Source organism: Phasianus colchicus, chromosome 12 (assembly GCF_987193195.1).
Source record: "Phasianus colchicus chromosome 12, bPhaCol1.hap1.1, whole genome shotgun sequence".
In the NCBI taxonomy this organism is placed as follows: Eukaryota; Metazoa; Chordata; class Aves; order Galliformes; family Phasianidae; genus Phasianus; species Phasianus colchicus.
In genome coordinates, this window is record NC_143447.1 from 6,594,818 (window position 1) to 6,622,679 (window position 27,862).

At 36.4% G+C, this 27,862-nt stretch overlaps 1 protein-coding gene across 7 annotated transcripts in view; it reads left to right on the forward strand.

Annotated features, from left to right (window-relative positions):
• The window catches only part of LRRC49 (leucine rich repeat containing 49), a 50,051-nt gene that overhangs the window by 4,297 nt on the left and 17,892 nt on the right, over positions 1-27,862 (forward strand). For 6 of the 7 annotated variants that reach the window (XR_016470326.1, XR_016470327.1, XM_031616467.2 and 3 more), the window contains 9 exons: positions 249-452; positions 1,828-1,894; positions 8,877-9,020; positions 10,450-10,511; positions 14,614-14,761; positions 21,552-21,635; positions 24,429-24,580; positions 26,213-26,450; positions 27,589-27,774. Coding sequence is in view for 5 of the 7 variants with exons in the window: in XM_031616467.2 (XP_031472327.1) it covers positions 249-452; positions 1,828-1,894; positions 8,877-9,020; positions 10,450-10,511; positions 14,614-14,761; positions 21,552-21,635; positions 24,429-24,580; positions 26,213-26,450; positions 27,589-27,774 (1,285 nt within the window). In the remaining 2 variants the exon portion in view is untranslated. The remainder of the gene's footprint in view (positions 1-248; positions 453-1,827; positions 1,895-8,876; positions 9,021-10,449; positions 10,512-14,613; positions 14,762-21,551; positions 21,636-24,428; positions 24,581-26,212; positions 26,451-27,588; positions 27,775-27,862) is intronic. The other variant, XM_031616466.2, reaches the window with a different exon arrangement.

Genomic DNA, 27,862 nt, shown 5'->3' on the forward strand with positions numbered 1-27,862 from the left:
CACGTGATTCATGTAACAGGGAAATCTCTGATGTGAAGAAGGGGTTTTAAGAAAATATAGAAAGGAGTTACTGCTATATGTTTAGATTTTTCTACGTAAAGGAGTTACTTTCCTATTCCGTAGTTGTCTAATTAGCAAGCTTCTTAATCAAGATAATTAACCCTTTTCTCTGTTCAGTTGGAGTGGGTTAATAAAAGGTCGATTACAAATTAGTTGCCTTCATAAGATGCTTTTTGTTGTTGTTCCAGGCAGAAGCTGACAGTGTGCCCAGTTATTGATGGAGAAGATCACCTTCGCCTTTTGAATTTCCAGCATAACTTTATAACCCGGATCCAGAATATTTCCAACCTGCAGCATCTTGTTTTCTTAGATTTGTATGATAACCAGATAGAGGAAATAAGCGGGCTTTCAACTCTGAGATCCCTGAGAGTTCTTCTTTTGGGGAAGAACAGGTAAAATAAAAATAACTGGCTTTAAGCAGCTTACTTTGTTACGGCGTAGTGTCTGTAATCTATCATTGCATCTGTTACAGGGATTTCAGCTTGTGATGTTGGCTGTGAGACCGATGGGTGCACTCCTGTTAAGTGGTGTCTAATAATAGCAATCTTTCTAATAAGAAAAAAAATAGTCAGCTCAAGAAAAAAATACAGATTAAGATGGGCATTCCCAAGAGCCATCTAGCTCTGTGTACATTGTAACTTCACTGTGCACAGAAGAAGGCAGGAACTAGACTTGGTAGCACATGCTGTTCATTGCCTTGCCAGTTCATTTGCAGCTGCTGTGCTGGGTGTCCCCCTGGTCATTGGCTGTAGGAGAGTTGCAGCCAATCTGTCACCAGCGTTTCTTCATCTTTCAGCTGTGTATGCATCATTCATTTCAAAACATAAACCAGTGGAGAGTGATCTTCTTTTCTTTATCAGTAAAAATGCTAGTTGGAGAATTTTGGTAACTTCTAATAGTACAGTATTTTACTCGAGTTTTTGGCTTTTATAGCTGAAATCTAACCTGTAGATATTCATTTTGTTTATTGCAAATTTTTGGGTTGTTGGAGCGATAACTAAATTACTATAAGGAGTTATTTTCCAGAATTAGCTACAGTGAGTTCTGTATAGTTTGCTTATGTAGAGGTATAGTTTAGAGACAGATGGGAGGAGATACGCTTGCCATAAGTCACATAAGGCAAAGTTGCTACAAGAGACTATTTTCTACTGCTTCTGTGCGTGGCTTTTAATTTTTGAAGCAAATACATAATGCCTGTGATGTTTAATGTAACCAACCAGCAGATGGTGCTGCTGATGCTTCAGTAACCTGGGCTTGGCATCTGAGAAAATGGGACAGGACAGAAGGGCGTTGTCATGTGAGATGGTGAAGCTGTACAGGTGGAGAAGAAATTAGGCCAAATGTAGAGACCTATATTGTCTAGGAAGTGCCAGCAGGGCTGTTGGGTGTGTTTTATTCTCAATTCTTGTAACAAAATCTTAAAACTTGTCACTACAGTTCTGCTTTAAACAGGTTTGAGAAGAGCTTTTTGTGAGTAATAGTATATTTTACCTTTTGCAAAGGTTGTATGTTGACTTTGTTTTCAAGTAGTGCAAGGATTCTTTCCCTGCAAAGAATCTTCCAGGAAGAGTGATGGTGCAGATTGCCACTATTGATGACCAGAGAGGAAAGAGGCAATCTAAGGCTTATTTATTCATTTTAGAGAGTTGAAAACTCTGCTTTTCTGTTCCTATCAGTAGGCAGGAGCAAACAGCTAAGTTTTGTATTAGCTTGAAAATGTAAGGTACTTTTAATCTAATAAAAACAATTTCTGTCATATTATTTCAGAATAAAGAAGATCTCAAATCTGGAAAACCTAAAAAATCTTGATGTTTTGGATCTTCATGGAAATCAGGTACAGTACAATAATTTGATTAATAAGTTATCTTATGTAGATAATTGTCAACGGTTTACGGGCTGGTTCGGCCCAGTTCCGTGACTAGCGGGGCGGAGGGATCCGCAGATCCGCGCCTCCGGAAAAAGGGAGCAGGGGACCCCAAAGTAATTAAAAACAGCGGCAACGATCTGAGGAGAAACAAACTAATTTACTAAATATAGTATCGGAATGCAAGATAACACACTATAATACAATATAATTAAATCTGAAGCTAATAAATCAAATATAATGAGAGAGAGAATGTCCGAAAGGTGGATAGGCCTCACCACAACGCGGAGAGCTGAGGTGAGATGCGCAGTCCAGTTGAGCAGCAGGGAGAAAAGGGAGGAGAGCCGACGAAGAGCAGGCTAAGAAGAGTGCATCAGGTGACCTTGCCAGGAGTTGTATCTCGAGACTCTCTGTGACCGCAAAGTCCCCTGGGGAACGTAGTTCTTCTCTTCCAGGCAGGTACCCAGAGCTTGAGCATTAACAGTTAAACTCCCACTGCCCTACATGATGTTATGATGTGGAATACCGAAAACCAAAAATCACAAACCCATGACAATAATGCATTTCTGGTGTCCTTCAAACTGTTGCTCTTTGAAAGGGAATTGTTGGCAAATCTTGCAACTTCCCGGAAATCAGATAATGATATCAGCTTGATTCTCAGTGTCAGCTTTCTGAAACTTGGAGCATTGTGCATTTGGAAAGTTGCAGGCTCTGATGCTGAGTAATCTAAGCTTGGCAGCACTTGCTTGTGCCAATGGAGCAGTCATCTCATGTGAGTGGTTAAAAGTAAAACAGTCATAAAGTCATAAAAGAATTTAAGTTCTTATTGGTTGTTGCATTGTTTCTTCTGTTGTTGATCTCATGAATCGAGATCACATATGTACCTGTAAAGGACCTGAGTCTGTATGAGAGAAAAGAAGAAGGAGTCCAAACTCCTTGTTTAGGCTTCTGAATGGACTTAAGTCGCTCAGTGTCCTTTCAGATTATTCAGTTTGAGACTGCAGCTGCTTCTGTTTGTGATGCTTGAAGCTTCAGCTCTGGAACATAAGAGAGAAAGATTACTAATGATTCTGTCAGAAACAGCACAGGGTGTATATAAGGGCAAGCCAGATAGAGTACTCTTCTGTAAAATAAATCTGAAACACGTGTGATACAAAATGTTCTGTAATTGAGCTGTTTAACAACACATGGTTATTGTGACTATATAAGACCAATGTGTGATTTTCTTGGGTTTTTTTTTCTGGATTCTTCTTCTGTCAGTTTTGACTTCTTGTGGTTTCTGTGTGTGTTCTTTATTATATCATTGCTTCACAGCAAGGAATTAAAATGCTGTAGGGGCAAAAAAAAAAAAAAGAGTTAGCACTTTAATGAGTCACTGTTATATGTGATGCAGTAACTCTGTAGCTTCTGTGAGTAGCACCATTAATCCAGTAGTGTGCAAGCCATGCGCCAGAGGCACAGTATAGTGTTAGTGCATTCTTCATGAATGGACCAAATGAAGGCTTCAGCTTCTATTAATGAATTGTTTTCTGTTCCTTTCTAGCTTGTAGTTAGGCAAGTTTTGATATCAATACTCTTTTCTCCTCTAGTTGCGGAACTCATAATTTCAGACACCACTCTGCCATACAGATTTATTAGTTATTTTTGAAGGTATAATGAATACATAAAGAAATATTGAGTTTTCATAACACTGCACAATGGTAGTGTCTTGGTTTTAAGTCTGGTTGTTGTTGTTTGCTTGTTTATTAATGAGTAGGTGGTCTCTCTTGTTATTTCATTGAGATTTTGGGGGCTTCTTATACTACTTCATATCAGATTTCTGAAGAATCCACTTAATCTACAGAATTGGATTTGAGAACATGGAAAGATGTATTCCAGAACACAGCAATTTCTACAGCAGATCAGTAGAAACAAAAGTGAAGTGTTGATGCATAGCTCAAAACAATGGACTCTGATCAGTGTTCTGTTGACATGGTATTTTCCCTCCAACATACAAGATTTTTTCTTTGATTCAGTTGAGAGTAATGAGAACCAACAGTGCAGAAACAGTTTGTCTTGCTTACTGTCTATATGAAAATAATATAAAGTATGATTTGCATTATATTAACTAGACATTTATACATCTGTTTCCTTGGATGGCTTGTGGTGTTACACTCCGCCCAGTTCTCCCAGGAAGGTTAAAAATAAATCTATTGTAAGTATGGTCAGTTTTACAATCAAAACCAGTTATGGACAGCAGTTTTCCTTTGTCAGAATGGTTTTCATTCCGGGTGGATCTGATGACACTTCCATGGTAGTTCACTGCTGGCATCTTTTCTCATAGCTATGGAGGGAAGGGAGGAAGATAGAGTAGCTCTAGCAAAGAGCCTCAGGTGTGTTGAAGAGGAGCGGTTGGCAGCACATGGGGCTGAGCAGTATGTAGGCAGGGGCTGGACCAGAGGATCTCCAGAGATCCCTTGGAGCTCAGCTGATATTGAAAATATATAATAATAACAACAACTAACTGCAAAAAAAGTAAACAGGAGTTACAAATACATGCTAAAATGTCCCTTGTAAAGCCACAAAAAGCCTCCCTGTTGAATGAGTGGAAAGTGCTGTGGGATTAAGCTGCAGAGTGCTGTATCAACATCCTATTACTGCACTCACTGAAAGGCACTCAGTGTTTGGGATTAGGAAAAAAGTGTTTCTGTGGTTTTGATGTATATAGATCCCATACATTTGATGGCACTAGACAGCAAGTCTGTTGGTCTTTAGGGCGTTTTCTTGGCAGTGTGCTCTGATTACTTCTATTCATCTGTTCTGAAACTGTTTGAAAGTAAAGGTTGTTCACAGCATTTCAGTGCTTTTTTTTTTTTTTAGCATTTTGGTCAATTTTTTGAGGCATAACACAGATGATCAATGTTATTATTTTTTTTTAAATAGTATTGAAGTCTAGACAGACACAATTTCTTCTTGTTGATGGAGTAGTAACAGTTAAGAGCAAAGCTGCATTCCTGATTTATTCTTAGTCTCTCTTTCCTTCATTTTTTGGGTATAAGTCAATCTCATAGATGGAATGCAGATTGTGAAACTTCTAAGACTGTAATGTTTTCAAGAGATTGGAGGTGAGGAAAAACAGAGGAAAATTTCTTGGAAAATACTTTGATTTATTTGGGTGCAGAATATTTTGGCTAATATGGTTTGGTCTGATCTTGGAGACTTTGCTGCTGCCAAGTGAGAAATTCAATGGGAACTGGATGTGCTTTAAAGCCCTGAGATGTAGTATTCCACAATATTTAATGCTGAACCTTTCAAGCGTTTAAATACAGAAAATGCTTTCCTATAATAAAGGTCCAAAATAAGGTTCTTAAAAAATAAAAAAGTGTAATAGCTAATGTAATGCCATTTCCTCTGTCATGTCATTCTTCTTTGCTTCTTTTCCTTTGTGATTTTGCAAGACTCTTAAGACTGCACAGTAAAAACGTGTAAGCAGACACAGCAATTTCATGCCATCTACTTTAATTTCTGTGTAGAATCTGCAGTTGTACGATGGCTGTCACACTGATGTGAACACCATGAACTTTGTGATTCAGAGACTCTGAGTGCCATTGTGTGCAGTGTATGCTTAACACACCTCAATTTCTATTTAATTTTTAAACAAACATTTGATTTCTAAATACTGTACTTTCAAACTCAATCTGAATGGTCTTTGGAAAGAACAGTGCTTGATGACCATCTTTTCTGTCAAGATAAACAGCATAAATGTTGTATATTCTATATAAATGCCTTTTAAAACCTTCTTTCTTTTTTATTTTAGGTTAGAGTTGACATGAAGTTTATTCTGTCTTCCAGTGAAGTAGCTTGATTGAATTTCACAAGGTTCTAATGAAGGCAGAACTTGGCTAACTGTATTTAGAATGAAATTTTTCTCTAAATACTTAAAACGACCAAAAAAAAATATTTTTTTTTAATTTTGTGAATTATGTATGTTGCTTGGCAAATAAGGCCTCCTATTTATTTCTATGAAAACTGCAACTGATACAAAGAGCAGAATAACACTACTTGGTAAAGAAAATTCTTAGCTACAAAACACTCTTTTTCAACATAGGCGTCACCATTAGCTATGCATTTTTGCCAGTAATGAATGAGAGCCAGCACGTTGTGCTTGTAAATATCTGCACCTGTGGAGGTGACCTACTACTGTCAATGCTGCTGAAATGCAGCACCCACTGCCTCACAGTGCTCACATCCACTGCTTGGTCTCCATGAACCTTCAGGAAGCATCAGCTGACATCAGTGAGTGCATTTTTTTTCTCATGGAGGAATTCAGTCCCACCTCTTAGCTTCACATATACTTCCATGTCAGATGTCATTTTGTCAGACTGCCCCTCTGCTGCCATCCATCGCATGGCAAGAACATGTAATGGAGTACAAGTGGGAAAGTTCAGCTTCTACTGCCGTATGGCCAACATCTGCCTTTGTCATGGTGGGCCAACATAACAAAATAGGAGGCGTTACTTTTGGAGCAGCCCTTGTGCCTTGCTGGCCTAAACCTTGAGGATGTAGGTTAAGTGGGGGGGGGGTGGAAATGAGGATTGGAAGGCAACTCCTCTTCCCCCACCCCCCTCTAGACATGGATTTTTTTTGAAAAATCAAAAAAGTGCGTAAAAAGTCTAATAATACATCTTATATATCCTAATAATGCCTAATAGTAGTCCTAATTCAAATGTATGTAATAGAAAATTGTCTTTAAAAATATATATAGCAGTTCTTTTCTTGTTGAAAGAAATATTGTGATCTTCTAAAAAGAGTTGGTACTGCTTGTTAGCTAATGCACAGAGCATAACAAAAACTGATGGACTCATGGATGCATGTGTGATTGAAAATAGAGAAAAGCCAGTAGAGTCAGTCTCAGAGCTGAGCAAAGCGACAGACAGCATCTCTGCAACTGCTGATGAAATCATAGGCCTAGAGATAGCAATAAATAGCCAGGATTGATATTCTGCATTGTAACATGCTGTAATCCTGGCTCCACAGACATCTGCAGGGGTCTGTGCTCTTCGTGCTCACCATCTGCTCTTGGCTGTGCTTGTACAAATATTTCAGTCTAAATATATTATAGACAATAGTGTCTCTGTTCCTTAGCTTTAATATTTTGTGTCCTGCTCCCTTTTTTTCTGCAATGTCATATGCATAACAGAGCCTATTTGTTTAATTAGCATTGAATCAAAAAGGGACTTAATGTTATTTAGCTCTTGCTATCTAATTTCTGTACTTTTTATGGGGAAAAGTTGCCACAGTACTTTTTACAGCAGTATATTCAGGTCATACATCATACAGTTAGATGCCTATATACATGTGGTTTGTCTGTATGACTATTATCCATGACATTGTGCTCTCAGACTGTTCAATACCAGCTGTCTTACATCTTCTCCCATTCCAGGAGTTGCAGTTTCTGGAAACTGGCACAGCCATGTTTGTGCTGATCTATATCAGCAGAAAGCTTGGTATCACTGGGGAGCTGTATGACACCAGTCTCTATGTTGCTTGCTTCCATCTAATCGCTGCTGGCAGTTTTGAAGAGGGGCAGCATGTATGAGTATTGCAGGGGGCTCCAGTGGTCCTGCAGGTAGAACAGGCCATCCTTGGTATGGAAAGGGAATTTGTCATAGTTGTAAAGTCCATAAAGCTACCAAGTGTTGGATGCACAGCCATGTGTTGTGGAAGGCCAGTCTTTTCCACAGGAAAACCTGCTGCCTTCTTTCTGCTGTAGAACATGGGTTAGAGTAAGAATGTGATAAGAGTGTCCCTGTGTGCAATGGCAGCTGTTTATCATCTCTGTGATACTTCACTGTATGCAAATCCTACATAAATGTCTGGGTAAGTTCTGGAGAACAGTTTTCAGACCACTCTGAGAAATGAGTACCTGGACAAGGGTCATGGAGTACATCACTGAGAAATATGGACAGCAGGAAATAAAAAAGCCAGATTATGTCAGAAGAGCAATAATTTATATCTTTTTTAAAACATATTGCATCTCCAGAAGTAACAATTAAATTTAAGAGGCAGTAGCTATTGTTATTCTCTTGATTATTATTATTCTTTCAATATCACCTGTTTTAATTCCTAATGCCTTATTTTAAACATACAAATGTAGAGCAGCTGACTTCTCACTGTAGTTTAGTCATGTTTGAACCTTCCATTTTCTGATCACAGGTAACCGTGAGTTGGCAAGGAATTGCTGGGGACTTTTGAGCAAGTGTGCCATGTATCCAAATGAGTGATGCTGCTATTTTCTAATTATTATTTGAGTAATTTCCCCAAGTCCAACAATTATTAGCTTGCAAAACTGCCTTATAAGTTCCAGTGGGAAAATAACTTTGTTCTTCTCCAGAGGGTTGTAGCTACTTGCTCCTGGCTCACAGCAGGTTCTTGTCCTCATGACCTGCTGGAAAGCCTGCCTGTAGAGCTTGTGGCTGCAGCTGGCTTTTTAAGTCATGGAGCAAAATTAATACAGATTTCTGTGATAATGTGGAGGTACAGTGCCATGTAAGTCTCACAGTAGAAGTGCTACCAGATTCAGATGTGTCTTGAGTGCCTTTATGGTAAAATTAAGGATTGGCTGTGCACACGATTTCCCCATTTTGGCATAGTATGATCCTAACAGTGGTGTCTTAACTGCGTGTCTTCGAGTTTGCTGCCTTAAAACAATGCAGCTGAAATAACCTAATTTCAGATGGTAAGAAGGGAGTGTTGACTGATTTTACTGCTGCCTGACTAGAAGGATATTACTGATGTGAATACTAGTACTCAGTCTCCAGCAGACTACAGCTGGTGTTCAGCTATTTATGATTAGTAACATACATAAGCACGCTATTAAGTTGCTTTTTTAAATTTGTATCTATTTTAAAAAACGTATGAAGTACGTGTATCTAGATAAAACATGGTGTATGTGTTTGTACCTCTTTCATAGATCTCTAAAATAGAAAACATCAACCATTTGAGTGAACTGAGAGTGTTAAACCTTGCCAGAAACCTTCTGTCCATTGTAGAAAATCTTAACGGACTGGATTCACTCACAGAGCTCAACCTCCGTCATAATCAAGTCTCTGCTATAGTAAGAAACAAAACATCTTTCTCTTTTCCTCCTCCCTCACCTTTCCTTCGTTCTTTCCTTCCTTTCTTCCAGGAGTACACTATTACTATAACTTACTGAAAGTACATCAGCATCTCAAGTTTGTCAAAGCTTAGATTATCCCATACTCTTCTGCTTGTGTTATTTTCTTGCAATGTTTGATTTTACAACTTGAAGGTGGAAATAAGTTTGGTTTTTTTGCTGCAGTTTTGTGCAAATGCGATCACTTGTAATGATAAAAGTCTTGGTAGATCTTGATGGTTCTCCTGGACAAAAATATTCTGACCTTTTTTGGTTCTAACATACAAATTCAAGGACTCTTCTTCCATACAAGTTTGTTTCTTGAAATAGATTGCAATTTCTGTAGCTCTGCTAAGCAGTGTTTCAGAAGATGATGTTTATTTGGGGTATCATTTAAAATATAAATCTTGTTACCCTGGTTTAATTCTAGTAATTCTAGTTTTGGTGGTGTTTTGTGGGCTGTTTTTTTTTTTTTGGATTTTTTTTTCCCTTTCCTTTGTTTTTTGTTTTCCTTTTAATTAGCTGGAATGCTATATAGCAATGTAGCAGATCAGGTGGGGGGGAGGGAGAGCTGAAGATTTGATTTGTGGCTGGAATCAAGGTGGTGAGCTCTGTGCCACTTCAGTGTGCTGTGGGTAATGGTTTGATGTCCACTGATCACAAGCTGGAGTATATTCCTTTGTAGGATAAGGAGACACTCACTTAAACTGATGGTTTTTGGTCTACAGTCTGAGTGGTATATGAATCACTGCAAACTGTGCTGTCTGGCTATAATGGATTTTTATTACATAAATAAACTTCAATCATGCTTGATGTGTTTCCTCTTAGCAAAATTTTAAGCTATTTTAAGGTTTTCTACAAAGTTCTATTATACAATAAGTTAAATTCATGATTACTCACTCTGAAAACATGTTCCTTTTTATAAAATTGTAAAGGTGACAGAGTCCTTCAGATTATTCATGTTTAGAGCAGCTACTGCTGCTAGGTAGTGCTGATTGCACTGCAGCATTGCACTTCAACCTTTTTGCTGCATGGTCTATTTTTAATTTTTTTTTTAAACACCGTATTTATCCTGCTGCTTAAATGCTGAGACAGCACCTTGGCTTCTTTCCCAAAAGCTTGTTCAGTAACCAGCAGCAGCCTCATCCTCTTTCCTTTAATATCATTTGCTTTGCAAGTGATGCAGCTTGTTCTGCAGAGTAGATATCTGCACTGAAACACTCCCTTGCAGTCTGCATTAGGGAGAAATGGATCTGCACGTTCGACAGAAATCAATGTTGCAGCAAGGTTATAGTATATAGAAATGCAAGTATTTCATCAGGCAAAGTAGAAAGGTTCAAAAGATGTTATCCTTCAGCTACTGAATTTATGCCTCTATCTTTCCTTCTAGAAAGATGTGGATACTTTGCCCCGTCTCCAGCGTCTGTTCCTCAGCTTCAACAATATATCTAGGTAAGGGGAATTAATACTTGGTTTCCTATAAGTAATTTGAAGCATCCTCTTGGAGCTGTATTTCATTAAAATTTAAACTCGATGAATGCAGGTTGTGGTTTTTATTTTTCCTATGTATGAGCATAATCAAACCATTGTGCATTTTCTACTTTAAACATAGCTTATTTTAACCATTTGCATTTCAGTGGGGATCCTCCTTCAAAACTTAGATTTTGAACTTAAATACGATCATTTTTTTTCTGATGATGCTGAAAATTAGAAATAGTTCTGTAATTATATTGTTTTACTGTTAAACTACATATCTGGTAAAGCTACATCACTGTGTTTATAGAGTTATACAAACTGCTGAGTCAGATTCTGCTTATGAGGATTAGGTTAGATAATGCTTATATTTTTCTTGTCCATATGTTAATCAGGTTTGAAGGGTATATTCCTGCTGGTTTCTCTTTCAAACCAGGGAGCAGAAACAGAATCACTGAACTTTCAAAGCAGAGTCTATTGTTTCAAGAACTCAGTGCACTTTGGTATAAATAGAAAAGTTAGTCTACAACGTGTTTTGTATTCGTGTATTTTTGACGTCGCATTTGTACCGGTGCCAATATAAAAATAAGCAATGATAGCAGCATAGGCACACTTGTTTCGATTTTTATCTCCAGTTAGGTATGTGCTCACTTTTGTCCTTTAATCATCACCAGCCTTCTTTGTTGCTTGGAATCAAATAATTTAATTTTAGACAGGGGAAGATACCTCACGTTCTAATTACTGAAAATAGCATGCTATTGTGGTACCCATTTTCTCTATAAAATGTTATACTTATTATGAGCTTTTATTGTAAGAGCTACTTGAATATTTTAATTTGACCTGCATTATGTTTTCTGTAGACAGTTCCTGCCTCCTTGTATGTGTTCTTTAGGCTTTAAAGAACCAATGCAGAGGATATCCCTAAATACTCCTGGGGTTTAAGTATTTAAACAAAATTAGAGATGAGCTTGCAGGAACAGTTAGTATGTTCTTCCCTTAACTGACCCCTTTGTTTCGTGTTTTTTTTTTTTTTTAGCTTGATGTAATAAAGAGAGAGTTAGGATTTTGCTTTGCTTATATAATTTCTGGCCTTAGAACTTGCCTTTTGTTTCTGTTTTTCTGAAAAATGTCTTAGCCTGGCAAGAACAATGAGGGGACTGCAGTAGCTGGCTCCTGTGCCATGAGGGAGCATCACTGCAGTCAGTGGAATTTCTGTATGCTTTATGTACTTGATACATTTCACACAGCTTTCTTATGTTGCTGTTGTGCAGTATTTTGCTGTTTGTGCATTCTTTGACTAGATTTATGGAACTTTATGTAATTGGTAGCTTACTTATTAGTACTTTCTCATGTATTCATTGGGGTTTCAGCTTAACTGTTGATAAATCTAATGTTGGCTTTCATGAAAGCTGGAGGTAATTCAAATATTTGTGCAAATATCTATTTAGGTTTAACTTTTCCATTAGATATAAAAATAAAATCTTACTGTCAGACAGATTACTGTAATATCTATATACGTATGTGGGCAGCTATGTGAATTGAATGAATCTGGTTAACTCTTTAATAATCTTAACAAAATGCTTATCTAGATCTACATAAATATATATATATTGCTTATTGCTTGTAGCTTTTTTTTTTTGTAAAAAAGACATTCCATTGGATTCAGCAGTTCTGGAAGCGAAAAAAAACCTCTTCAATTCTTCATTTTTAAGTATGTAGTAGATATATCTCCCCACAGGAAAAATGATTAAATATAAAATTATATTCTTGACCCATCTGTGTTTGATACTTGACTTAATACTGTTAGACTGACTGAAAGTAAATGCAACCATAATAGCAGTGAATTGCTGTGCTACCTCTGGACCTTACTACAACCCTTCTAAATGCTTTTGAGTATTTTTTTCTCTTATTTACCTGGGCTTATTATGTGCCATGTGGTAATTCTAAAATTGTATTTTCTAGGAACAGCTGTGCTTATACAACTGATTCTTGCTTTAGTTGATCAGTTACACAGATACTCTCTAATTGATTTATCCATAGATGTGTGGAGAACTTCCAAGCGGAAACCATTTTTTAATTGTAGGAACAAAATATGTATTTTCACCATTAAAGTGTTCTCCAGGTCAGTGCCATGTTAGTTCTTAAATTTAGTGAAGTATGTTATATGGCCACAGGGGAAAACAGGATACCAGCTCAAAGAGCTTATAATTGTTTTTCTTCAATTGATTACTGAATTGGAAACCTGTGGGAAGGGATGTTCTTAACCTAACCAAAACAGGAAAAAATTACTTTCCTCAGTGAAATGAGGAATGGTGAATGAAAACATTATAAATACATTGTTAAATATTTGAATGAAAGCAATACAACAAGAATGAAAGGCTGGCTGTGGTAACATGTTTTCATCAGTAGCGAAGTGATTAGAAACATGGAAAAAGACCGGGTTTTCTATTTTGAATGTTTTTTGAATGTGCAATTCCATCTTAGGTGTTCTGCCAGACTATAGCAAGTGTGTTGGGTCACAAGTCTGCCTTCTCCAGAGCTCTTTGCAGAATGTGCTTGATCACTGATGCATTGCTGATGGAAACATACAGGGAAGGAGCAGCTGTCTTCCCCAATAAGCAGGCTGTATTAGATGACCAGTGCTGCTTTGTCCTGTTTGCACCTACTGAATGTATAAATATGAATGCTAATATTGGGGGAGATTGAGCATACACCACTCCAGAATACTGCGCTGCTTAGTCCGAGCCACCTTCTTATATAAGGTAGAAAAAGTGGGTTTGTATCAGCTCTGACAGAGGGAAGAATTGAATGTAGTTCTCATAACTTCTGTGCACACTCAAACTGACAACTTGGTGAATCTGAGAACATTGTGAGGAAATGTTTTTTGGTAAGTTAGCCCAAATTCACTTTTTTTTTTTTGGTGGTACTGAAACTGCTAATTTAGCAGAGATAAATTCATCTGGGAAGAAAGAAGGAGACAGAAGTGCTGGTTGGGTGGGACTTAAGGAGGAGGACTTTTGGGAAAAGGAGCAGACATTCCACTCAGGGAGATGGTTGACCGAGTTGGTCTGAAATGGCATCATCCACAGCTGTTTTGTGTTACTTGAGCAGGTCACAGACTCCTTTACTGTGAACAGAGGCTGGAGAGAGCACTGCCAGCAGCCTCTCATTCCCACAGAGTGGTCACCATTTGACACTGTCTGCATGCTGGGAAGCAGGCAGATGTTCAGTAGTAAAGTGAGTAACTCACTTGGCATTAAAGCTTCATGTGCTTTTGGATTGGGCTTCCAGTGCAATAAGTATAGCATATCAAGTTTTTGAAGTTGAATTCCTGAAGCTCTTGTTTTGTTATGTGTGCTTGCAAATATATAAGAAGGTAGATATTTTTGCATGACTGTTTTGCTCTAAAATCAAGCTGCTAATTAAGGGAGTTAAGAGCATGATGAAGCAAGCACGTCTGTTTTAGCAGTGAATGTTCTGGTGTGCTGAGAAATTCAAAGCACAGCAGTGTTTTCGAGTGGAAGGCTTAAAAAACACTAACAAACTTCCAACTTTCTTTTCAAATGTAAGTAATTCTCTGCTTAGGAACACTGTTTATTTGGGTCAGCTGCTTTCTTTGCACCTTTCATCTTTAATAAAAGGAACAAGATAGGGGCTCTACGTGTCTAAATACATTTTACACAAGCCAGTTATTTTTGTCAGGAAAGTGTGTCTCTAGTGTCTTAAAAAGCCAACTTGCTGGTGTTTGTAGACTGTAGAGTTCTGTAGAACTCAGAACAATATTTTAAAGATATGATGCTTTCACAGCTTTTCTTTCACTGTTTAATGGCGTTGCAAACACCCAGGATCATTCTTGGGGTTTTTGTACTTGTCTTTTTTCTTGCATTTTGTGTTATCTTCATGCTGTTTTTAATGGCTAATATATGTGCTACTTTTCATAGGCGTCCTATTTTACTGGTGCTTTTTTCTTTTTGAGTAAAGGTAAACATTAATATTGATTCTATCCTTAAGATATAAAATCTTCCATCTCTTAATTATTCATACTCTGTGGCATTAAAACTTTAAACTTTTTTGGTTACAGTTTTGAGGATATTCTGTGCCTTGCTGATTCCTCATCTTTGTCAGATATCACCCTTGATGGCAATCCAATAGCTCAGGAGACATGGTACAAACACACTGTTCTCCATCATATGATGCAGCTCCGACAGCTAGATATGAAGAGAATCACAGTAAGAAATTTATGTTTTCATCAAATTTACTAGTTTCTTAAATTTAGGAGTAAAATGTAGGGCTTTGTGTGTGTATATCTAGGGAAAAAATAGTAATTTAGTGGTTTCACTAATTCACTGTTCAATTTAATTGAATGGTACATAGACATTCTGATATTTAAAACTTCTTTCATTTTGTGCAGTACGATGTAAGGGTCTGCTTCTTTATTTCATTTATAAAATGTTTAAAATAAACATTTAAACTTGTCATTAGTAGATACTGTGTGACCAATTGCCAAGTAACATGAGAAACTGCAAGAGCATTTTGTCAGATTTCTCTCAGTGTCGTCTTTACTGGTTTGATGTATAGCTGAAAAGTATTCTGTTTACTAAAATGGCATTACTTATATTCTTTCATCTAAAAATTCTACTTAGTCTGCCATTCCAAGGAAACCTGGTGATCACACTGTGTATCTGCTTTTCTCCTTTCCATGCCTAACCTTCTCTCCCCTTTCATTTCTGAATCTATTGGTAAAGTTCAAGTAACCTTGATAAAGGAAGAGAGGACATGAAGACAGCTAAGTTCCTTCAGACTTCTTGAAAATACACAGTGAGGTAGAGGATGAAGGGAAAACACTACAGGGGGCTTACCATTAAGACATCCCTTTTGTTTCTTAGTGTAAGAATACTCATGCTAATTCTTCTTTGTCTACTTAGAAGAGAAATGTAACCACAACCTTCTTATAATATAAACCCAAACAGCGAGACAGTGGCACTAAGGGGCGTGGTTTAGTTCACTGACCTTGGGATGTCAGGTTGATGGTTGGACATGATGATCTTGCTGGTCTTTTCCAACCCAAATGAGTCTATAAGTCTATAACAAATGTAACCTGCTTAATGAGCAGTGGTATTGCCATTACCTTTTCTGCCCAGGTGCTGATACATGTGCCTTATTTTAAATGCTCATTTGCTTTGTACAACTGCATTAAAAATCGTGGCTATTGTTTTACCATATATCCACTTGACCTGCAGCCAATACACTGCAAATATGAAATAGAGCTGATTATGATGTATAGTAAAACAAGTATGTGGAAAACATGAATTCTAAAAATGAACTGCTTTGGGACATTTGAGTTTCACTACCAATATCTGAACTACTACTTTCCCCCCGTCCCCCCCCAGAAATTCTTTAGGTAGGTTTCTTTCCTTCTGTGTATTTATACTGTATATTAGCTAATTGCTTTGCTTTTCAAAAGAATGCTTTCTCAGTATTATTTCAGACGCATGAGTCAAATAAAGAAAATGCCTTTTTTCTTCTTCTCCTACTTGAGAAGAGACAGATCCCAAAGAAGTCAGTGATGGCAAACCTGTAGGAAAAGCTCTAATCCCTTTGTAGACTGTATAGGATCCATATGGGAAAAGGCTATTAGAAATGCACAACCTTGGGAAAAACTTAATCTGAGTTCACACCTTGTTAAACATAAGAGGATCAACCCATAAGACAAAAAGCCATAGAAAACCAGGCTTCAGCAGTTGTGCTGCTCATAAAACTACTTGTAAAAAAGTGTGGTTTGCATCCTTTTTATTTGCCTTCTGGTTTTTGAGCCTGAAGAAAATGTTTCTAAATCTTTTCTCAATATAGATGGTGCTGTAAGCTTTTTCCAATAAAAAAACTGTGTTGCCCAGATAATCACAGGACTTAGGAATCTTTCTGTTATTATTACTTTTAAACAAAAATAACAAGTAGCATGAGGTTTGTGATTAAATTAAACAATTGACAATGCCAGGCCCAGTTATTCTGCATAGTAATACAACATGCTGATGCTGTGCATTACATTAAATGTAACCTGGTGGGAGAATGGGCATGCAGTATTGGGTACATGATTTTTCTCACTTGATTAGTATGCCTGAAGTAATACATTTATAGGATCTTTCATTCATTTGCCTGAAGTGCATCCAGACTGTTTTGGACTTAAATACTGCTTTGTCTTGCACAGAACTGAGAGCTGGCCCAGAGTGTTCTGTCGAAGTATTCTTCCCTAACTGTTTCAGAAGTTCTCCTACTCGACAAATGGGAATTACACAATTCTTATTCTTCTTTTATCTTTCCTTTTGCTTGCTAGCTTCACTGGGACAAGAAAATCATTTTAAGAAAGAATAAAACATAACAAGCTTTTGAAAATATCCTTTAGGAGGCTTTGAAGCTGGCTTTTAAGAGAACATTCTCTTTTTAGTGACAGGCATTTCCCATAGAATCCTCTGGAAAAAGAGGACATCTGAGGAAGAATTCTGGTGGCAACAGCCTTGGAAAACTGTTGGGAAACATAGCTGCTGCAAATGTCAGATACTCTGGCATTGCAGCTAATTGTTCTAGTATTTCTTAAATTGGAGAAGAATTGCTTTAATTCAGGGAATTCTGTCATATTATGACAATTTATGAATCATTTTTTTTCCATGAGGAAACTGGTGTTTGCTTGAGCTATCTCATTACTAAGCAGTTTTGAAAACAAATTTTAAGCTCTTAAACCAGTGAGACACGGACCCAAGAAATCATTGATTTTGATGTCAGTGGAGCTTAGCCACCTGTAACAAGTTAGGGCTTTACATATCTGAAAAAAAAAATTGTGTGTGTGTGTGTATACCTATAAATAAAACTGTAAACATTTATTTGTTGTCTAAACTAGAAGGTAAATCCCACCTATCCACTTCATATTATGCATCTGAAGTACCAACTTAATGGGAATCTTTTGCTGTGTGGAAGATGTAATAACGGCAACAAAATTGTCTGCCTTCTGCAAGTCTGAGTGGAAAGAACTTGTGTGAGTAGTAATAGTGCAGCAGTGAAGAAGAACATGTGTATTTCATGTGTACTCTGTTCAGGATCCTTGACAGATTTTGCTGTGAGTTATCCCTTGAGTGGCTGCTGGCGTAATGAGAAATTTGGCCCGAATCTGTGTCATTGTTAGGGTAGAGCCGATGGGCAGCAGGGGGAGCTATCGCCATGACCAAGCTCCAGGCGATTACGTTGCAGGGTAATAGGTTTAATATGTTTTATTCTGTTTGGCATTCTGTCACTGCTGTAGCTTCACGCTGAAAATGTGAGTCTGCGTCCTCAAAATCTCATTAATGGCTTATGGACTGCAGAAAACAAGACTTCTGTTGGGAGGGTGCTTGAAGATGACTCCCTGGCCATTTAGTAAGTGGAGAACTAATAAATGGAGGTGATTGCACTGGAAAAAAAGAACATCCAACTGTGTTTGTAATGATCTGGCACTTTTACCTTCTAGAAGAACATCCCCCCCAACATGGAGCTTAGAGATTTGGTTTCTTTCGTGGTCATAGGATTAACAGGCTCCTTAGTGTGATGACATTTTCTTTCCTGGCAGGCTACTGCAGTAGGAACCTTGACGACTTCCACAGATGCCCAGTGTGTTTGTCTGAACCCTTCAGCAGGGATTTAAGTTTTTTAAGGTGTACTGGAAATCCTTTATCAGTAGTGGGTCCTGACAGTCTGGAATTAGAATTTATGAAAGAGTGCAAAAGGATACTTGGCAAGTTTTGGAGGATGACAGAGTTGTCAGCAGCTCGTTAACTATTTAAAGATTCATTATTGTTAGCCTAACAATTCATTTTGAACACATAAAAAGAGAAGATGGAGAAGATAAGATTTAAAATAGCCTTAGTTCATCTGGCAACTATCAAAAAGACACAAAGTTATGGATGAAAGAAGCTGAATAATGAGGGGAAACAAAGGGAAGTGGAGAAGGAAAGAATTTTCAAAGATCTGGAGCTAAAAGGGAAGAGTGGGTGATAATGAAACTGAATTGTAGCAGGCTTATTAAAGGCTTTGTTTTATAGCTGTCTGAGTTTTGTTTGTTCTTCAGTGTTTTTTCTTCAAGATTGATTACATGTGTCCTGTAAGATTAATCAAGAAATGTATATAGACTCAACTTGTATAAAAAGATTTGGCCTTTGAACTTTATTCAGATGTTTTCTCCATCATTCTACCTTTATAAATACTGAGGAAGAACTAGTTGTTTGGGGAGGTTGGTTTGTATTTTTCTGTGTTATTTGTTGTTGTTTGTTTTATTTCTTTGAGCTCACTTGTTTTGTACAACTATATAGAAGAAGTAGTGCTTTTTAAATGTCTCAAATTATGGTAAACTCTTGATAAAGAAAAAAATCTGAACAGCATTTGACTTAGTTCATCTCAGTACAAAGAATAAGACTTGGGAAAGGACTGGACAGACTTGAACGTGGGCAGCAGACCTTCATGGCTGGCAGATAGTATCATAAAATATGGATTTGATGCTGAATTAAGGGAAGGCTTTGGGATAGAAGATAGAGTGGAAAGGAACATATGTGGAAGCTGCAAGAATTGTATTAGGAAAGTCTGTGGATGTTTGCCTTAACCTGAAGTCGTTCTGGAAGGAGGTGAAATCATAAGGCACATTTTGTACAGATTAGTGCCACTTTGTTGTTCAGCTTTCACCTTCTCCTGTGCTAAAGGTAACAGTGATTCAGGTAATTTGAAGCTGAGCATATGATGGACTGGCCAGCTGCTTCCTGCCAAATAGGATGGATAATTCCTGCTCCCTCTCCCTTGGTGGGAAAACTGGTTTACATTTCCCTTCTTACTGCATACCGATTTTTATATAATCAAATGTTGGAGGAAAAAAAAAACACTTTCAGTTCAGAGTTCTAAACATACTTAAAGTTACTTAATGTGTTCGATGTGTTCAGAAGTTGTTAGAGGAGATCAGAAGTTGTCAGAGAAAATGAGATGGGAGGGAGAAAAAACCTTTTTAACAATGTTAAAGAGTAGAAGTGCAATATCAAATCAAGAAATTTGAAAGCTAAAAATCAAATTTTAATCCCCTTTTAATTGAATGGTGCCACTACTATGCTATTTTAAGATTTATTTTAAGACTTTTTGAAATTTTTAAGTAAATGCAAGATTAGTACACTTTGAGATAAATAGCTGCCAGAAGAATCATGCTTGTCATTCTTAACATTCTGTATCATATACTGAGGAGTGGTGCATTTTTATTTTGTATTATTTACACATTCATTTTTATGGCTTTTTATTTCTTGATTATTTTTTTATTATTATTATTTTTATTAGCCTCCCTCAGAACCTTTCCATTTACGTATTGGGCTTCCTTATGTGGTATTCTGTTGTACTGGGGCCTGCAAAGCTCTTTGTTTTTCTTTTGTTTCTTTCTTTTTTTTCTTATTTTACTTTATTGTTGATCTTTCCTTAAGCAGGGCTGGTGACCTTCCAAGCCCCATTCTAACCTGAATTGTGCTGTAATTCTGTAACACCAACTTTTTGGTAATCCCCTATTTAGGAAGAATTTGAAAGTCCAGGAGCAGAAGAGTCTGCCAACAGAACTAACCTTCACAATGCCAGAAGCCTTCTAGGATGAAAGAGAGTAAAATAAATAGAAATAAAATAAAAAATTAGGCTTTTCAATTTGTGTTCTAGGGAGGCTATTGCCTAAGGCTGAGTAAGAGAAGTGTACTTTACCCAAAGCTTCTTTCCTTAATTTGAATTAAGGTAGGCCTCTTGTTTATGTATGTTAGGCTGAAGTTGTAGGACAGTTCTGAAGTTCAGCGGCCTTACAGACTGATGTCAAAATGTATGGTGTGTCATTAGTCTTCAGGGGTAGTGTGCAGATAGTTTCCATTTATTATAACAATATAGTATTGTATGCCTGGTATGTGAAACTATTTTCTTAAGCATGTGTTAATGATGCCAAGTGTCAGGTTACTTTTCTAGTTTGTCTTCCAGTAGGACACTGATCCATGTGCTTAGGGGTTCTTACAGTGCTGTAACCATAGTATGTTTGAATTGTATCAGAACTTTGTCGTATCAGTATCTTCCTGTTCATCTCCGTTTGATGTTCTCCACTTGTAACTTTCTGGAAGGTGGAAGTGAAAAGCCTAGGACAGGAGCTCCCTATTTTGATGGAAACCAAAACACTTCATGTTCTTGGAAGATACGTTAATAGAAACACCCAAATGGCATATGAAGTAAATGAAAATAAATTTAAGTATGCTTACTAAATATTTTTGTTGGAAGAACTCTACACTTTTTACTTCATAGGGAACATTTCTTTTGTTACTTGGAAAATGCATGTTCTAAAAATACTGTGCTGTGAGAATGTTTAGACTTCTGTAAACAGAGAACATTCAACCTAATATGGTTGTATTGCAGTATTAAATTAAATATCTCCCGGACCAGGAGAATTTAATATCTTCAATCATATGACTTCCATTATTCAGGAGGAAATGACTTTCTTCTTGAACGTGAACAGGCAGTAATATTGACAAGAAATAATATTCATGTAGTACAATTAATTTTGAAAATATTCTTCTGAAGTTCTGATGTTGAATGAGGAATAACTAAACTTTCTAAGAAGTATATAATGATAAAATTATTAGTTTGACATAAATTGAGATATGTCAACTCATCCTGTGTATTTTCTTACCAAAAAACATGCTAATCACAAAAAATACTGTCCTATTTCAAAACGTTTTTGTTTTACTGATCATATACTTCACGTTTTTTCGAAGAGCCGAACAAATACAATTATAAATAGATTCATCTTCAGTGGTTCTAGTAGATAATTTTTTTGTATTTCTTTGTAGGAACGTTTTTTGTTTCACTGTTAAAATATTTAGTTATTAAAATACATTATTTTTAATTTTAAATGCTGACATAATGAAACTTATTCATCATATTAATTCATTTCTGAAACTTTTTAATTCATAGCTTTGTAAAATTGTTATCTTTTTTGTCTTCTAGGAAGAGGAAAGACGCATGGCATCTGTTGCAGCAAGGAAAGAAGAAGAAAGGAAGCGTGAAAGTCATAAACAGAGCTTGCTTAAGGTATTTAATGTGGCTGTTCTAACTAAAATGAGATAAATCTACCATAAATTATTTACAACATTACTTAATATTTTTAATCTAGTTCTTAATTATCCAAGCATACCTCTATCTTTTAAAACTTTTTACAGCTTAAACAGTTTATCCTACAGTTGAAGTTCTTCATTCAAATTATCTAACAACCAAAACCTAAACCAACCAACCAAATGAAAAAAACAATTGAATATGTGAGAATGGTGCTCTATGTAAAAAGATAGCAAACTTAATTTTCCCAAATACAGAAGTAAAGTAAGTAAAGTAAAACCAAGAGTGAAGGACTTTTTGGTGATTTCATGTTCCTTGAATATGGTCTCCCACATGTCATGAGTGCTCTGACAAACATAGGGTTTTTCCTTTGTTCTTTCTTGTTGAGGTTATTCTTCTTTGTAGAAGAAGCTAAGCAGTTAGCAGAGCAGCAGCTAGGCTCCTGTTGTCTTTTTCAGAGGAGCGCTTAGGTACCATACCAACATGGTTGGTTAGTGCTTGTTCACATGAGATGGAATAGCTCCAAAAGAGGAGACAAGGGCGCACTCCAGAATACTTGCACAGGCTGGTGACTGAATGACTGACTGCTAGCAGGAGACCAAAGTTCAAGGATAGAAGTCTATCAGCATTCCTTCTGTTGCATTAATTTCTTCCCTAATCATTTCCTATTAATAGAGGTGCCTTAAAACCTTCTTTTTGTCTGGTAATGGTTATACAAAATGCTCTTCTAATGTAGCAAGTGGGGAGTGGGGTGGGAGGGCAAGGTGGGGAAATCATGTATCCATACTGTGAAGTTGTCTAAAATTGTCCCTTATGAAGGGAATTAGACTAAGTGAGTTGCATAAGTCTTTAAGAAGCGTAGCAAATTTACATAACTCTGAAAATAAAAATATTGTTATCAACAGATAAGATGTTTAAGTGTAAACTGAATGGAGAAAAGAATTGTGTCTGGTGCCATGTCAGATCAACAAAGTAGTCTTAGCGTTTTTTTTGGTTTTTTTGTTGGTATTGGTTTTTCTTTATTTTTTTAAATTAGAGCTTTATATTGGGAAATAATGGCTTATCAGAAATCTATTCCAGTTTCACATTTTGATGCCTGGTCTCAGTAAGAGAAAGAAATGGGAAATTAGTAAATAATAATTATACATAATGTTTTATGCTGTTGACAAGCTAATTGGAAGGAAGTTTGTGTTTATTTGTAGTTCATGTTCTTAACCACTGATGTAATGTTTTCTTGTAGTTGAGAGATTATTTGCATTGGTGGCACAGATTTCTCAATGCATCTTGCCAGTGAAAACTTCCCATAGAGGAAAAAACATGTTTAAATATAATGCCCTTACTACTTAGATTTCAACATTAAGTTGAAGGTTTTGTCACTGAATTGAGACTTCTTGCTCATCTTCGAATAGCTAAGTGGAATAAATGTCAAATAGCAGTATATTCTGCTTGATACAGTGAGATGATTTGTATCTCTTTCCTTTGTAAAAATGGGTTCTTGTGAGCTTGGATTTTCTGTTGTGTATTGCCCCTCCCCCCTCCCCTCCCCACAACTTCTGTTTGAATTGAATGGAACAAATTTGCTAGTAGATAAAATATCCAGTGGGCGGAAAGAAAATCTCCAAGCACAAGATTTTAATGAGAGTTGCTTTTGAAGAAAACACTTAGAGAATGATTTTCTGAAGTTCTGTTGTTGTCAGTTTCCTACAAACGTTTGTAAACTATATGCTGTGTAAAGGAAATCATGGATATTCATTTGATAGCAAGTAGCTGCTGCTTTCCTGTATCTGCAGGACTGAAAAAGTTGATGTTGGCAGTGCTGCCTCCCCCTGCTCCTTGCAGATACTTCTTGGCCTTGACAGTGAAGTTCTTTATCCTTTTTCCATACAATTTATCTTGCTAAAGCCCATTCTTCAGCAGTGGAAGTCCAGTGGGTCTATCTCTGCATTGTCAAAAATAGCAGACACCAAGATCTGTGTCACTGTAATTAGTCAGCACCTGCAGCATGAGATTTCCTTGTTGCTATAAAGTGTTTTACTGTGAATCATTTGTATGTTCTTTGTTAGTCTGAATACGAACTTTAAGGAAATACCTAGGCTGTATAGTCACAGCTCATGAAATTTATCAGAAGACAGAGTTCATTTGTAAAGCATTATACTTCCCATCTCCAATGTGGAGTACTGTGAGGAATGTTCTTTGTGGACTTTGTTACAGTGATGTCTGCAATTTGCCCAGCATGAAGGAATTATGTAAAAGCATAAGATTAACAGTTCTGTGTTGCTTTTATAGATTAAACTTAAACGCAAAGAGAGTATAGGTTAAAGCTAATATATCAGTGTTAATTTCAAACCATAAAACTGGCTTAACTCTGCTTTTCTCTGTGGGCAAATGAAGTTGGTATTCATTTTTCTATTTGAAAAAAGAGACTGTAACAAAACGTTGTGCTTTGTGATTTTCCCTGTTTTGTCTGAACATTAGTTCAAAGTACAGATTTGTGTAGTTACCCAGATCAGCTAGCTTAAACTTAATTTTCTACAGCTTGTCTAGATTAAGTCACTTGTTTCTATTATCACCAGTTTTGTGAAACCATTGTCACCTGTGGGGCTATGCAAAACAATGATTGGGTGATGCATTGAATTTACTGTGTACCTGTAAACAAGTGCTTCTGTTTCTTCAATTTAAAAAGTAACAGTTTTTTTGATTAAGCAATGTATTTGTTTTCTATCAAGCATGTTGGTATTACACTGTCATAATTTACTACAACTTTTGTTTCAGGAGAAGAAACGGTTAACAATTTGTAATATCGCTCGCCAGTGGGAGATACAGCAGAATCGAATAGATCTTGTGGCTTCTTTAAACCAAGACAAAGACAACCAGCCCTGTCCAATCAATGGCAGTGCTGCATATGTATTTCCTGAAGAAAGCAGGTATTACGTTCAGGAATATTTCTTCCCATTCCTGTCTTACATTCTTATTCTCAACTCAGAGATCTCACTGTATTTCGTTATCAAATGTAATATATCCAAATTTATTCTGAAGAGATGTTTTATTTCACTGTTGAACACTATTAGCTGTTGATTGTAAGTAATATATGCTTAATAAGTAATATAACAGCAACTAGTTGGCTAAAGAAGCTTATTGTAAATTTTTGTGATTTTTGCTAAACGAAGAGCTTAATGTTTGAGAAAGTGTTAAATACAAATTCTGGATTCTGCATTGGGGAAATCAAAGGAATTATTTTCAAAATAAAAATATTCAAAAACCCCAAGGTTTTAATAAACAGCATTGGCTTTTTTGCAGATGTTATAACACTCTTAGGCAATTCACATTGCATTCTGTTGTCTGAATTGGAGATTTGTTTGGAACTTTTTCAGGAGTGGGTAAAGAAATGAAAGTGTGCTAATAATGTTTATCACTAATTTAGATTAGTTTAAACAAATCAACGAAGACATGGCTGTGTCCTAGAATAAATAAGCCTTAAATAATACTGCTGTCTTTTATCATGTAGCTGCCTGTTGCATTTTTACTCCTGATAGCTTAAAGTTGATATGAATCTATTAACGTGTTATATAATAATGAAGTTTTCAACATGAGTAATTAAGCAACAAAATGGCAAGTGAAAGTCAGCATGGGCGAGTAATGGCCTCTCAGGTAACTATTTCCAGTCAAAAGTGAAATCTTAAACTGTCCAGAAAACATCAGCTGAGTGATCGTAATAGTGGAAAAACAAAACAAAAACATTAAATATTCTAGGATAGTTGTAAAGAACAAAACAGTAACAGTTGTTGCACAACTTTCTGAGTCTGTGGGTTGTGTGGGAAGTAAGATGCATAGAGAGGAGTGTTGAAAATAGCAGGGTCTGTTATTTAATTTTAAAATTTGGAAGCTCACACTATTTTAAAAATGTGCTTAATAATCCTTATTACTTAAGAATTAAAGAACAGTAATGAGATTAGTTCATCTCTAAGCAGAGTAATGAATCCTGATCAGACAGTGTGACATAAGAGTTTTAGCTGAGTAGTGATACTGCTTTTAAGTGTAGAACTGATTGTTCAATAGCTTTGTCCTTGGCTGGTATTAATGGTCTGATTTTAACTGTCTGATTAATTGTCTGACAGTATTAACTGTTTGGTTTTAATGGGATGGATCATACAGCACTTACTCCTGTTGAAACTTCTACAGTTCATACAGAGAACAGAATCTGAAGGGGTCATAGCTCAGATAAGAATGTTGGTTGAAGTTCCTTTTAGGTAACTAAAATATGTTGATTTACATTCTGAAGTAAAATTCTTAAGCAGGTTATTAAATATAAGTGATGTGTTTTTGTGTTGTCCAACTCTAAAACTAACAGAGCCTTCTTGCCAAAGTAGTAGAACTTTTCTAAAGAGAATTTTCCATCTTGTAACACTTCTGAACCACGCTGGGTAAAAATGGATGAAAACTGAGAATTGCAGTCATATTTGAGTTCAGGTTCTGGTGAATGAAAGGACTGTCATTCACTAGAACTATTTTACTACTATGAAATAATTTATATTACTGAATTTTTGTTTCCTCCACAGGTCTCTTGATACAATATTGAACAGTGCAGTACAAGGCTTGTCTGTCCTTGAGTCTCATCTGGTGGAACTGGAAGGAGACACTCTTTACTTGTATGGTTCTGGAGCACTGGAGTGCTTGGATCGGAACTGGAGTGTTCAAACAGCTGGAACTGTTGTCACAGTTTCTTTTGTGTTCATAGAATATGATGAAATTGTGCAAGTGTTAACAAAACTGAAGATAAAATTTCCTAATTCTGTGGTAAGAATGTCTCAAAATGTGAGAAGCTTGAGAGTATTTATTCTGTAACGGAACTTTAGTTTGGCAGTCACTGTTGATTGTTTTATGTAAATAGATATATTTTTGAATTATGTTGGTTTCATCCTTTAATGTTCATTTCATTTTGGCAGTTCTGAAAAAACAGGATTTTAATTCAATTCAGATTCTTCAACAAGATGGTTATTTTCTTCTCATTCTAGTAATTATTTCCCATAGTTTGCTTGACCTGCCCGATTATCTTTAAGTTGCAGAACTGCTGTGGAAACACAGTATTGTTATTCTACAGTATTACAGATCGATTGTATCAGGAGTTCTTCATTTGTATTGTGAGTTCTAAGACCATCTATCTGGTAGGATAGAAAAGAGAGGTAAAATTCAAAGGGAGGAGTGGCTGGTTTAATCAGTGCAGCTCTTGGAATTCTTCAGTTCTTGTTAAAGCAAAACAACATAATGAGAAATCAGTTTAGTATTTTCTTGGACACATAATTCCGTAGTTCTTAAGCAAGTAATAAAGTAATGATGACATGCTTAAATGAACTTGTCACTCAGATTATATGCTTACTTAGCTTGCTGCTACTTTTTACAGTTGTAGATATAATACTACTTAATTGTTCCATTAGAATATATACACAATACTACTTAATGGTTCCACTGAGAAATGAGTTTGTGGGGAAATGAATTGTTTCAGTGAGATAAACTTGTTGGGCATGGCAAAATCTCAGCAATATTCACCATCCATTTTCCCCCCTCTGCCCTTCTGTAGTGCTGCTGTGTAGCTGCATTTACTGCTCATGGGAACATTAGTGTAAGACAGAGTTCAAAGAAACAGCTGACTTGAGTGCTAGTCTGTTACAATAATGTTTAAAAACATATTGCTCTGATTTTTGTGTGAATCTTGCCTTTGGCAGAATTGAAATAAACCTTCCTCAAGCAGTATCACAGTCTTGTGATACAAAAATGAGAATGCTGTTACTAAGTGGCTTATAATTTATTTAGGAACTTATATATGTAATGTGGACATTTTAGGAATATATACACAATTAATTTATACATTGATGTTTTTCTCCCTAAAGTCTATAAATGAAGTGAGCAGTTTATTGTTATTGTTTTCATTTTTAAGCACCTGAAGTTTAAGGAGACGAATCTTGTGACGCTGCAGCAGTTCAATGCGTTAGCCCAGCTGCATCGCATGGAACAGTTAACAGTTGATCCACAGGGAAATCCAGTTGTTAACTTTACTCTGTGGAAATACTATGTTCTGTTTAGATTGAACCATTTTAATCTACAGAAGATAAATGGAATTGAGGTAAGATATTGTTGCTTCTTTCTTATTAGTGATCTTATATGATAAATTAGCAAATGTTTGGAATTGCAAATGGTAGTCCAAACCTGCA